Source organism: Lepidothrix coronata, unplaced genomic scaffold (assembly GCF_001604755.1).
Source record: "Lepidothrix coronata isolate B3197 unplaced genomic scaffold, Lepidothrix_coronata-1.0 Scaffold138, whole genome shotgun sequence".
NCBI classification, from domain to species: Eukaryota; Metazoa; Chordata; class Aves; order Passeriformes; family Pipridae; genus Lepidothrix; species Lepidothrix coronata.
This window is the reverse complement of record NW_016690318.1, coordinates 2324440-2337004: the sequence shown is the minus strand read 5'-3', so window position 1 is coordinate 2337004 and position 12565 is coordinate 2324440. Positions and strand designations below refer to the sequence as shown.

Genomic DNA, 12565 nt, shown 5'->3' with positions numbered 1-12565 from the left:
AAAGGGGAGCTGTGCTAATTTATAACAGATTGCTTCTCTGTGCATTTTCATGTTGAACTAGCCTAAATGAGGCGATATTGCTGTCGCAGACAGTACAGACAAATAAAAGCGAATGCTTTTCCAGTTAATATACTGCACTTGCATCAAAGGGAAGCCCCAGAGATTCAGGCCACACTTAGCACAGTGTCGAAGCCCCACACTGAATTTACAGCACTACTTCTGACTTTCGGTGTCCTGCTGAGGACATCAAACTACTTGCCATTAGATCTCACAACAGTCTCCTGATTTTATTAGTTAAAGAATGCAAAAACCTAAAACCTTCAATTATTTTCTTGATTTTCTTAAGAAGCTTAAAATCTTTTACACAAAAAAGCAACTCTACTACAAACTCAACATGCTCACCATATCTTTTAAAAAGTCCTAGAGTGGTAATGTAGTCATGCTTTGGAAAAAAAATGGAGCAATCATTTTCAGCATGAAATTTAAATTCAAGTGCTTATTGCAAATTAACAGAGATTTAGATAAAAATGTCTCTAAAAGTATCAGCAAAAGTTGATTTACACTTGCATTTTCCATTTTGCTCCAAATCAGTGGGGGTTTTAGGTCCGTGTAAAGTATATTTTTTGAAGGGCGAGATGTAGAAATTATAAATTCCTGATTATCAACCTTATGAACATTGTTTTACAAATCTTACAGTTTTAAACACGTGAAAGTTGTAGCTTTTTCTGTTGTTTAATATTAGATTGATTTTGGAACCTGAAAACTGTCAACATTTACAAAAAATCTTTTATTTCCTTGTGTCTAGATCAGTATGCAAGTTTGGTTTACATGTTAAAAACTGTGTAAAATAAACAGTCCCTAGCACATTGCTATAGTCATGATAAAGATCATCTCAGGCATATGTTTTCTGCTGAATCATGACTTATTTTTATTCCAAAAGCAGTTAAGAGGAATAGAAATTAACTCCCCAAGGAAAAAGAAATCCAGACCATACATCCTTTCCTTTTTATGTAATTAGCATCTTGCCGATGGCATACAATGATTCCTTCAAAGAAATCTTTTTAAGTAGCCTGCTATATTTTGTGCTTTCCTGCTCAGGTGAGCTGAGAATGTCTCATGCTTTAATAGTTATATAAATACAATTTACAGATAAAAATACAGATCAAATATTTCATCAGTTTCTCTGATGGATACCTTTATTCCTATTCAATGTAAAGCAGTATCAGTTGAATGCAGAGCAGCATTTACTATAATACTTCAAAGTGCTGACACTTTCTGGATCACATAGACTTTTTCAGAGTTTACTTCAAAGTTTCATTAATCTCAAAAGGACAATTCATTGCCCTTTACATTCGAACTTTGTGTGATTCATCAAGACAATGAGCTGCTAAAATGAGGAGCTTTGTGTAATAAGTAAATTAGAATGGCAGAACTGTTTTCATCATCCTAAATTGTTTTGTTGTGTGCTACTGAAAAGAAGAACATCAGTAAATTAGATGATATCAGTAGATTAGCATGATGGAAAATTTGTTTTCATCACCTGAAAATGCCTTGTGAAGTCATGAACCATTTAAGGGTTCTGTTTTAAAAAATATGAAAATAACAGTTGATTAACTGATGTCCAAAAAAATTTGAAAGCAAGCTAAGAGTCATTGTGCACACTGGTAACTAAAAACCTTAGAATGACAGGAATGGACAGCTGTCTTCCTTAACTGGCTAATTAATTGGATGCACTATTCGTTGTGCATTTTTAAAGATTGCAATTTAATTTAAAAAAAGTACTGTTTATCATGAACCAATTATTTTGTTTTGAAGGAAATTTTATAGAGGAAGAATTGACAATGTAAGTCAGTATTGGTAGTTACTGTACTGGATTGAGTAATCTCTTTCAGATTGAACATACATACGAATTTTATAGGTCAGAATTCAGAAAACAAAACCAGATATAATCATTATTTAACAAATAGAATTACATACTTCATCTTAGAAACAAAATTATATTTTTAATAATATCTTTTATGAAAGGTCCTTTCTCTAAAATGTTTTATTTTTTCTTTATTTTCATCCCTAACACAAAATGTGTTGATGGTTTCAGCTTAATCTTTTGAAAAAAAGACAGTGGTTCTTTTATTGACACAAAGGCAATAACATATTTGAGAAGTAGAAGCTCTGACTGTAGCAGTGTAAGTACCTAATGGTAGAGATGAAAATATCCTAACAAAAAGAATAAACACCAAGCAGTGCCCAACTAATTTTTGTTTATTATGGTAAGTTGGAGCTGGCTATAGCTTTTTACAGAACTCTTCCATTTATTAGAGAATGAATTGTATTCAGTGCCCTTTATTTCTGAACAGGAAAAGAGTAAGTTTGGGGAATACTTGTTCACAACATGATGTGGTCATAAGAGATAACATGTAGATTGCAAAATCTCTTAGCAGTGGTGGCCATGCAATATTTAACATTTTCAAGCATTTATTAGGCTAAATATGAGACTACCTTGTGCCTAACTGAAATTTGACAGAAACACTTGCCACAGAAGAACTAGTGGATTATATTTTCATTTTCAATATCACAGCGAGCAAGGAGGAGAAGTAATCTTTAGTTCAACACATTGTATCTATTTTAGAAGACCAAATTTATTTTATAGTTTGATTTGAAAAGTGAATTTCTTTCATCTATTGTATGTCATGTATATGTTACCTAAGAAAAAGAGTGAGTGAGAATCTAGGTTTCCAACTATGTTGAGCAGTTTGTGCTATTGTAAAACACTCTTTCCTGAGGATCCAGAAAGGGCATCATCCAGCTATCATACAATCTGCCTGTATGATAAAAGCTAAAAGATGAATGTAACAGATTTATTTCATTTGATATTAAACTAATGGTCTAATAAGACAAGTTGACATCACAACACAAATGACTTTTAAGAAAATATTTGAAATATGATCATTAGGATCATTGGTGACATTATAGATTTCTTCTGGGAGTTTCTTGTGCACATAGTTGCAGCATCAGGAAAAGGCAAAATGTTTGTGAGAAAATTTGATCAATGAGCCCTACAGCATTACCAGGCTGAAGGCTAATGGTTCGTGCCATACAGAAGCATTTGATGTGAGTTTAATAAAAAAAAATAAATGGGAAGATTTTTGCATGTTTCTGAGGTTAAGCTAAGGTATAGCTATGGAGCAAATTGAGGAGATAATTACAACTTACAGGCCTATGCCGCAAAACAGAAATGGCTATTTCCCATAGAGCATACAACAGATCTGGCAAAGTGCTGTGTCAAGGTTCTTGCTCTTGGAAAGAAGAACAGTGTTTCTTTTCAGGTGTTATTAGGAAAGCATTATACAACAAAACAGAAAACATCACCGAATCATTACATGAATCTACAGTTAGCCATATGTAGTTCTTTTCCCTTCCTCTCCAGAAGGTTGTGGTAGAGCTAGGAGATGTAAGAATAAAAAAATTAGGTACAGAATAGCTTCTGCATACAGAACCATTTAAATAAAGGGGAATTCTTTGGCTTGGAAAGGACTCTACTGAACAGGATATGATAGGGATCTGTACAAGCACAAAGGATTAATGGAAAATAGTCATTACATACCACATCTAATACAACAGAATCAATTCAAATTAGGAAGTGTCTGGTACAGCCAAATGCAGTGATGACTCTTTGCAGTAGGCATACTTAATCTGTTGAACACTTTGCCACAAAATGTCACAGGTGGCAAAAGCTTGCATTGCTTCCAAATAGTGACAATACAAAATCATATTAGAAAAATCTATGAAGGTCTTACACAAGAAGAGAGTTTCCAGCTGCAAAACTGTTCTGGGCATTATCACTGGCTGTCTTTATATACTCCTAGGTGTGCCAGTGGCCATCTCAGATGGTCTGAAGCATATTTTTGATCTGAACTGGTGTAACCTTATATTGTTTTTAATTAGGCACTAGCTTTCCTAAAAACATAAAAACAGATTTTTGTTTCTTGTGACTACAGAGATAAAATTTCTCACTTGCTTTGTACAGATAAATGCTGTCAGTAGATCCAGAAAAAATGGAAGCATATCAAACATATTAACAATTTGAGATTTGACAACAAAATCCACTGACAACATATATTTTACTGTATTTGTACTGATTTAGTTAGTGAACATTTATTAAAACTGCAGTTTAAAGATTTGATCGGTAATGACCAAGTTCTTTCCAGAAGTTTTAAACCTGAAAGCAGTTGTATTGTACAACACAGTATTAGAATTGGACAGTGTTCAAACTTCATAGTCTGGTATAAAGTTCCTAATTTTGAAGCTAACCAAGAGCTCTCTAAAATCATCTGCCAGGCATCTGTCTTCTAAAATTTTAAGACTGAAATCTAATCTGTTATATTGTATGGGCTAACTGTTTTCAGGAAACAGTGCTGTTACTTAAGGTTTATGGGCTGCATACAGAAATCACTATAGGACTGAGAGCAGAAAGGCGTGTAATACATGAAAGGAATTTGAGCTATGGGGATATTTCTTAGTCTCTCAAGGGGAGTCACTGTTCAGCTGTGTTAAGGATCTGGTCTGGGTATACAGCTTGGCTCTAGATTGAACAGTTGATGCTCACTGTAGCTACCTCTGCTTGTTTATCTCGACCCATAGCTTTGTTTGCACAACAATTCCTTATGCCAAAACAGTCTTATGGGAGAAGTCTGAACTTCTAGTCACGGAACGCTCAGGTGGCACAGAATTGTCATGTGGCTATTTCATAACCCACAGCTATCCACATAACCCACCAGCTGCATGGAAGGAGCTGTAGAAGCAAAAAGAATGGATTATTCCAGAGTATCAAGAAGCTGAGAGACAATCCAGATAATTTGGTCTCTGGCATCATACAATAGCAGAGCCAGAACATTACATGAGTAGTAATTGGCTCATTTAGAAGAGATTCTAGTTTTTCTAACTGAGGGCTTCAGAGCATGGAGCATGCCAGTTCACTCCTCCTTCTGTCTGAATTGATTGGGAAGCAGGCGTGAAAATAATAATCAGTTTATCTGGTTAATCCCTGGCTTGATATCTTTTCCTGTAAGGAGAAAAAGTATTTTCATGAGCTTATGAAGGAAACTTTTAAAAAATACAGGCTTATGTTTAGATTTAGTTTCTGTGTCCCTAGTTACAAAATAAAAATAATTTTGAATAAAAATAATGTCTTTATTTTTCACTAATAACTTCTAATTTAAGAGGCCTTACTTGCATACAGGGTAAGACAACATCTGCCACATAAAGGTAGGAAAAAGCCAGTTATATTCCCGTTGCTTTTAGTAAGGATACATATGCAGTATTGGAGTCACGTCTCCTATTTAAAAATACATTGTTTTGATTATGTAATTCAATTTTTTTCCTGTATCGTGTGCTAATGTGCAGTACTGCTCAGTTTGACACCACATCTTCTTTATTCATTAAGGTATATTTATCTCTTTTGATCACTTTTGAAGGAGAATGACTTTTCTTTTGAACACATCAGTGTTGCAGCTCATCAGATTTAAAGGCTTAACCGATCTGCATTCCACAATGTTGTGGCCTCATGTTGCTGCTTGCTAAGTTAGCACATCGGTCAGGTTGGAAGGAACCACAGTCGATCATCTGGTGCAACCTCCCTGCTCAACAGGGTCATCCTAGAGCACATTGCACAGAATTGTGTCCAGATGGTTCTTGATTATCTTCAGTGAGGGAGACTCCACAACCCCTCTGGGCAGTCTGTTCCAATGTGCAGTCACTGTTGTCTCTTGTGTTGTGATTCAGCTATTCTACCATACTTTCTGGTCTCTTTGTCCTTTCCAGAACTCTCTGTCTGAAAGTGTCCTTGTCACTATTTTTCTATCATGTTTTACTGCACACTTTTATCCTTTCTTGCTTTTCTGCTTTAGATATACTTCCGTTGACTTTTCTATTCCCTTTCTTCCTCCTTGATTTCACATCTATTAGATTAAGTCCCAATTTCTCTTCAGTGCACTCTCTAAAACATAGCTAGACTATTGTGTCCATCCACACTATTTTATACTGGTGTAGGAAGAAAATGAAATTTCTTCATTGAATCCATTTCTTTGCACATCTCTAAACTCTCCCTCATGGCCATGCCTCTTTAAATGTCCAGTTAGTGTGAGCTGCTATCTTGTACATTATTTCACACAACAAAAATCAGAAGAAAGGGGTGTAGAATGATTGGTGGGATTCTTATTTAAATTGTACTTTAAATGGTGAAGCTCCATCTCAGGGCTTGATTCTCTTTCAACACCCTCATTGTAAAAAACTTCTTCCTTATACCTAATCTAAATTGACCTTCTTTTATTTTAAAAACATGACCCCTTTTCCTTTTGTAACAAGCCCTGCTAAAAGTTCCTCCCCATCTTTCTTGTAAACCTTTAAGTATTGGAAGACCACAGTAAGTTCTCCGTGGAGCCTTCTCTTCTCTGGGCTGAACAACCCCAGCTCTCTCAGCCTTTTCTCATAGAAGAGGTGTTTCAGCCCTCTGATCATTTTTGTGACCCTCCTCAGGGTGTGCTCCAACAGGTTCATGTCTATCCTTTGCTAAGGATGTGGGTAAAGAACAGTGTGTGTGTAAGTTTTGTTGGAAGGCTATCACAGCTTTTAATGGATGATATGTGTTCGTATCTAGGGGGCTTTTTAATGACAATAAATTTTTAAAAAATTAAAGTTAGGCACTTTTATGATTTTGAATTTGATAGTTTTCATACCATTTCATTTTTGCATTTCAAGTATAGTGCTTCCAAACACATTAGCCAGTTCTAGTATTCTATCCATGTTTGACAAAGAGTTATTTTTATTTATAAGGCACCTTTACAGCATAGGCACCTTTACATCAGCTTTACTGAAGTAAATACTGCTAACAACTTTCTTAAAATTGAGCCACCTGATTTTTTAAAAATCCAAATAACTACCTTCCTTTTAAATTATGCAGTTATGTTTCTGATAGTGCCTGCTAATCTTATCAGTCATTTGTTAGCAAAGTGGTGGCTTTTTTCCCTAGGACACCAAAGTGTAATACACATAATGTTTCTCATTGTTGTGAGCCAAATATTACATGATTCAAATCATGTTAGTGAATTGGTTTAATTTTATTTTGTATTCCAGAATATTAATTCTCTTTTTTAAAATCCAGGTTTCCCAGAAATGGTGCAAATATGGTATAAAATGCACAGCGCTAGGCCTAAATCAGTAAGAGGCATAATTTTCTTTTTAAGTTCTAAAGTTTATAATCCCTGTAATTCTCCCTTCAGGTGAAAATATGGACTCCAGACATTTAAACTCTACTTGAAAACACTTCTAGGACCAAAGAGAGTGGAATAAGATAGAAAATGTGCTCAGAATAGGGAAGAGTGTAGAAGCTGATCACTTGGTGTGATTCTGCTGAATCTGAAGACTGTCTTGAAATATATTATTATCTTTGCATAAACTTTGTAGCTGTGAGGAATAGCATGCTGTCCAGTGGGTGCTTTCATTCATCATTAAGAAGTAAACTGTGCTGATTAACAAAGTTGTGAAAAGATGGAATGGTGTGTTTACCTGTAGAAACAGGGAACACTAATTAAGTTTTAAAAATAGGCCATCTGTATTTAAAAAATGTACAGAATAATAATTTTGTATTTGTGTATTTGAGGGTGTAGTTACAGCTTGAATCAATGCTGTAGCTAAATAGTGTTGAAAATTATTTTACTTTAAAGTAGTACTAACTGTTTACTCTTGTTCTTAAGCACTAGAAAGTGAGACCACCAATAACTACCAAGCAGATGCTTCTAAATACATAAAGAAGAAATTGTAAATTCCAGCCCTGATAATATTTCCAAATTGATAAACACAGTAATTGAACTTATCACTGTGTTCTGTATTTTAAAAAGAATCTAGTTTACTGCTACTGTTACAGTGAGGAAATACACATCAGTAATTGCAGCTATAATCCACTTTCCTTTTTGCTTTTCTTCCAAAATTCCTCAAAAACTGAGTGTGTCTAAAGTGGTTTGAACTGGACATGGTATTTTAAATACTTTTTGACTGGCCATAACAATTATTTCTGCCAGTGGGAAAAGTTAAATAGTAGAAGGAAGTAGAATTTTTCAGTTTCAAGAGTGCCAGGAAATTTGTTGCTTCTAGTAAAAGACTGACTTGGTGTGCATTACTAGTTTCCTATTTTGCTAGTTCTACTTGCTTGTAAAAATTCATTCCCTACTTTTTTCCCCTCTGCATTTTGCATATGAATTATAAGGTAGGTGTACGTAGCATCAGTATTACAAAGGCACTGAGCACAGGGCAGATCCTGTATTAGGAATGCCAAGGATTTTCTTTCCTTTTTATCACTGTTTAGCACATAATTTCCCATGTGCTTTCCAGTCTGTAAGAGGAGAGTCCAGACCCTTTTTTTTAATTCTCTGTTTCTCCTTTCTCTCCTGCTTAAATTTCTCATTGGGTTCTTCTTGTTAAATCCCCATAGAAACAAGGGTTCTGTAGGCAAGACCATAAGAGCAAAAAGAAAGAAATAGAGGAATCAGATCTGTGTTCTTCTTTCCCCTTATCTCTGTAGTACTGTCAGTAGACTGGTCTGTAGCTGAACACAAGACAGCTTTAACTACCCCAAGACAAGAATACCTTCTGATTTGCTTCTCCAATTACCCCATCAATGAGATTAGTCAGTCAATTCCATGTAAAGCAACACAGAAAAGATGGAAAAAATGGCAGATGCTTTCATTTCAACATTTTCATAGGAAATATAATGTGTAGCCTGGCAAATGGCCTGCTAAAATAGCATATTCTATACGTGCAACAGATTGAACTGGATAGCTTTTGTTTTTTTCAGAGGAGGATATTTTGGCCTTGATACTGCAGCTTTTTAGTGGGAAAGGTATTCCATAAAACCCAGCTACTGCAGGAACAGAAAAATCATTTGCCAGGTGACATTTTCAGGGAGCAATACAGACAGGCTGTCCCTTTGCAAATGTACTTTGATCTACTTTTGGTACTTTATTAAGCGCCCTTGAATAGAAATAGTAGTTTGTTGGGCTAACGTGCCAAAAAGAAAAGTTAGTGGTGAGGGTTCTTACAGATAAAGTAGATGCAAAGCAGAGCCAGAATACCTTTAATTTCTTTGAATCTAATGATGTCTTTTTTGTGTTTCAGAATTAAAGTGGCTCAGCAGTCAGTGAGCAAGTTAACTGCAGAGAAGAAAGTTGAAACGAAGAAGATCAATCCTACAGCTAGCCTGGTATGATCTGGTTTCCAGTATGACATTGCAAACGGGTTTTGTGACACTATTCTTGTCATTCAGAATGATGGTTGATTTCTGTGTCGTTGAAGGGTGATGTAGTATGCTTAGTTTGAACGTAGCAGAGTTATTTTCTTCCCAAGGAGAAACGTTAAAGGTTATGCCCTATGGTAGTCCAACAGTTATATTTAAAACTTAGTTGAGTTGTGCGAAAGCATGGCCCTGCTGTTTTAGATAACAAAATATGAGAAGAGCTGCTTTTCTGGTTTCTTCTTCCCTTCCACTGAAGTCTCTTGTATTTTTTTTCCATGCTTCATAGTGCTTTGAAACTCACTGCATACATTTGTCCAGTGGCTGTTTTTTTCAAAACCCTAAAAATCTTGTTTGCTCTGTCAAATAACTGTAGAAGAGATTAAACCCCTATTTTGTTCCTTGCTGTATACCAGTGTTTTCAATACAACACAAAAAGAGGACTAATAATTTGCACTGTAAAGAAAACCTTTTTTGTCTTTGTGAAAGACAGATAGGTTAGATTGGCATTTCTCAAACTCTAGTAAGAAAGAGACTAAGGGAAGGAAATGCACATGAAGGAGTGAGTATATTACTTCCATTCCCAGCAGAGCATATCAGTTGCAGTATCAGGCGTCAGAGATAAGAATGACTACACTTACCTGGGAAGAAGTCATTAAGCAAGATAACCTAGCTGATGCTAAATTAGAGCCTTTATGTCAGCAGAAACCATTCCAGACAAGAGAAGGTATTAAGAGTCACATGAATTTGAAATGTGTCTGATTTTCTCTGGCTGTTCTTCACAGAGATGTGTATTTTTACTGTACACAGTATTTGACAAGTGTGTAGCTAAAGCAAACTCAGCTTTTCCACAGTGAGTAAGAACTGGTTCTGGGCATTCTTTGAGTGCTCTAGGCATTTTTAAATTAAAGAAAACTTTAATCTACTGTGACTTGTTTAGTACTTCTCCATCTTCAAGATCAAGTGCTCATGGCAACTTGAGAGGAGGTGGAAAATTATAGACAAGAATGATAATAAAACTCTTCCTTTTTCTTTTACAGAAAGAAAGACTGCGTCAGAAGGAAGCCAATGTGACTGCCAACTGAAAGAAGAAAGATGAAAATGATGGAGTTATTTCATATCTCGCATGATGCTTTATTACACCCATGGCCCAGAGAGCACCTTATGTTAAATACTGAATTCTGCTTTGCTAATCTGTTCCCAGACAATCCACTAAAGACTTTTGAGTTCCTTCAGAGGGGTTTGTATGTTTAATGGAGGGAATTCTAAGAAGGTTTTTATATGGGAGGTCGAAACTATTTTCTGTAACTCTTCCTTACGTTGCTTAAAATGCATCTTGTTGTTAATCGTTATTTAAAATACTCTGTGCATAATGCATTAATGCAGAACAACTAAAATGAGCACTTTGGATGCTGAGTTAAGTAATGACTAACAACATGTAGGTTATATTTACAGGGTTTTGTGTAGATGAGAGCAAATATGCCACTCCATTCAAAAAAGATGATTGCATCATAGCTTTTGTTACTTCAGCAGTAACTGAGGTAAAATTGACTGATTCTAAATAATTTTACAATGTCTAAGTATTGGATGCATCTTTCTAAAACTGATTAAATGTAACTATAGATTTATGCTGTATTTTACTATATTTTTAAAGAAGCTTCAGCTTATGCCATACATTGAAATGGAAATAATATTTTGCACATGGAAAGGAATAGTTTCAAATTCTTTAGTTTTATGATTGATGGCATAACTGATTCATTATTTTTATGGCTTTAACCTAACATTTCCTAAATTTTAAGCTTCAAAAGAAAAAAGAATAAATTGTATATTTTTATTTCAGTATATATTTAAAATATCAATTCCACAAAATGATGATCTTATTAGTCATTACTCATTGAGATAAAATACAGTAATATGTCTCTATGAAGTTACACATTTGCCATTAAATCTCTGGCTTTTAATTCCATTGAAAGCTTTCTTTTAAACAGTAAATATCTCACTCTAGAATATATAATGCAGCCTGCTCTTCTCCACCTATGTTTGTATGAAGAATGTGTCCAGCATACATTATGTGTGTGCGTATATATATATATATATATATATATATATATATATATAACTGAATATCCACTTCCTTGAAGATTTTTTTAAGGATTTTGATTCTTAGGAGGAGAAATCTTGAAGCAGAAGTTAATTTAACGTAAAATAGAAAAGTGACTCTGCTTGCTGTCCACAAGAGAGAAACTTTCTTTATGATAATGGTGTATGAAGTTGGTTACAAAGAGAAATTAGGTGAAGCAAAAAGGTGCAAAAAGGTAACAGGGGAAAGGTGTTAGTCCTTTGCTTAGAAACTGGAAGGAATATACATGAAACAGCCATCAGTTATCATACACCAAATTTAGTAGAGAAACTGTGATGAAACCTAAGGCAAAGTCATCCCTAGAGGTGATATTAAGGAAATATTAAGGGAAACAGCAGTTGTAGAGACCCCATCCATAAATTAACTTGAGGATTTCACTGCAGGTTTCTTAAATAGTATCTCTCTCATTCCTGCATAAATAAAGGACTTAAGATTCTCTTGTATGTTTTTGAGTTTCTAGCTGCTACAGATATACTCAAGTGTGTGAGCATAATTCTTATGAAAGCAGTCAATAATATGCCAGCAAAAATCATCTGTTTTGTAGGTTGACTAGTCCCATTGCAGAGAAAAAAATTCCAAAGTTTTAAGTTTTCTATCTTCCACTAAATAGGCAAAGTACATTTGTTTCCAATACTGTTAGTGATAAGCAAGAGGAGCAATAACGCTTATAAAAGCCAAAGAACAATAGCAAGCAAGGCAATTCTGCTGAGTGTTTAAGCAAATGAGCGTTGATTTTGGTATAGTTTTCTATTTGTAATGAAGATAGTGTATATTGTCATTTGACTTGATCGAGAATTTTTCAATGAAATGTTTTACTTGAAATATTATTCAGCAAGAATAGCACTGTTTATGAACAACGATTTGTCTTGAAAATTCTCATTAGAAGTGTATTGTGGAAAAAAGGTTTTAAATTATTGAAATATCCTGTTGCAAAATTTATAAATGTGAATTTTCATTTTTCAGTTCAGATTCACTCTTAATTTTGAAATGTTTAAAAATGTATATAAAAAGGGATTAAAATTAAAATTATTAATGTAATGCATTCCTTGATCATATTTATAATTCTTTTTTCAGATTATCAATTTGCCAAAATTTTGAGAATTAAGGCTATTTTTTCTGAAGATCAAAAACTTACATAGCACAGG

The 12565-nt window shown here is 34.5% G+C and overlaps 1 protein-coding gene across 1 annotated transcript in view; it reads left to right on the top strand.

The window, feature by feature from the left end:
- Positions 1-11843, top strand: part of FMN1 (formin 1) — a 130359-nt gene extending 118516 nt beyond the window's left edge. The window contains exons 16-17 of the mRNA XM_017827387.1: positions 9166-9250; positions 10321-11843. Of these exons, the coding sequence (XP_017682876.1) occupies positions 9166-9250; positions 10321-10365 (130 nt within the window). The 3' untranslated portion in view covers positions 10366-11843. The remainder of the gene's footprint in view (positions 1-9165; positions 9251-10320) is intronic.
- The last annotated feature ends 722 nt before the right edge of the window (positions 11844-12565 follow it).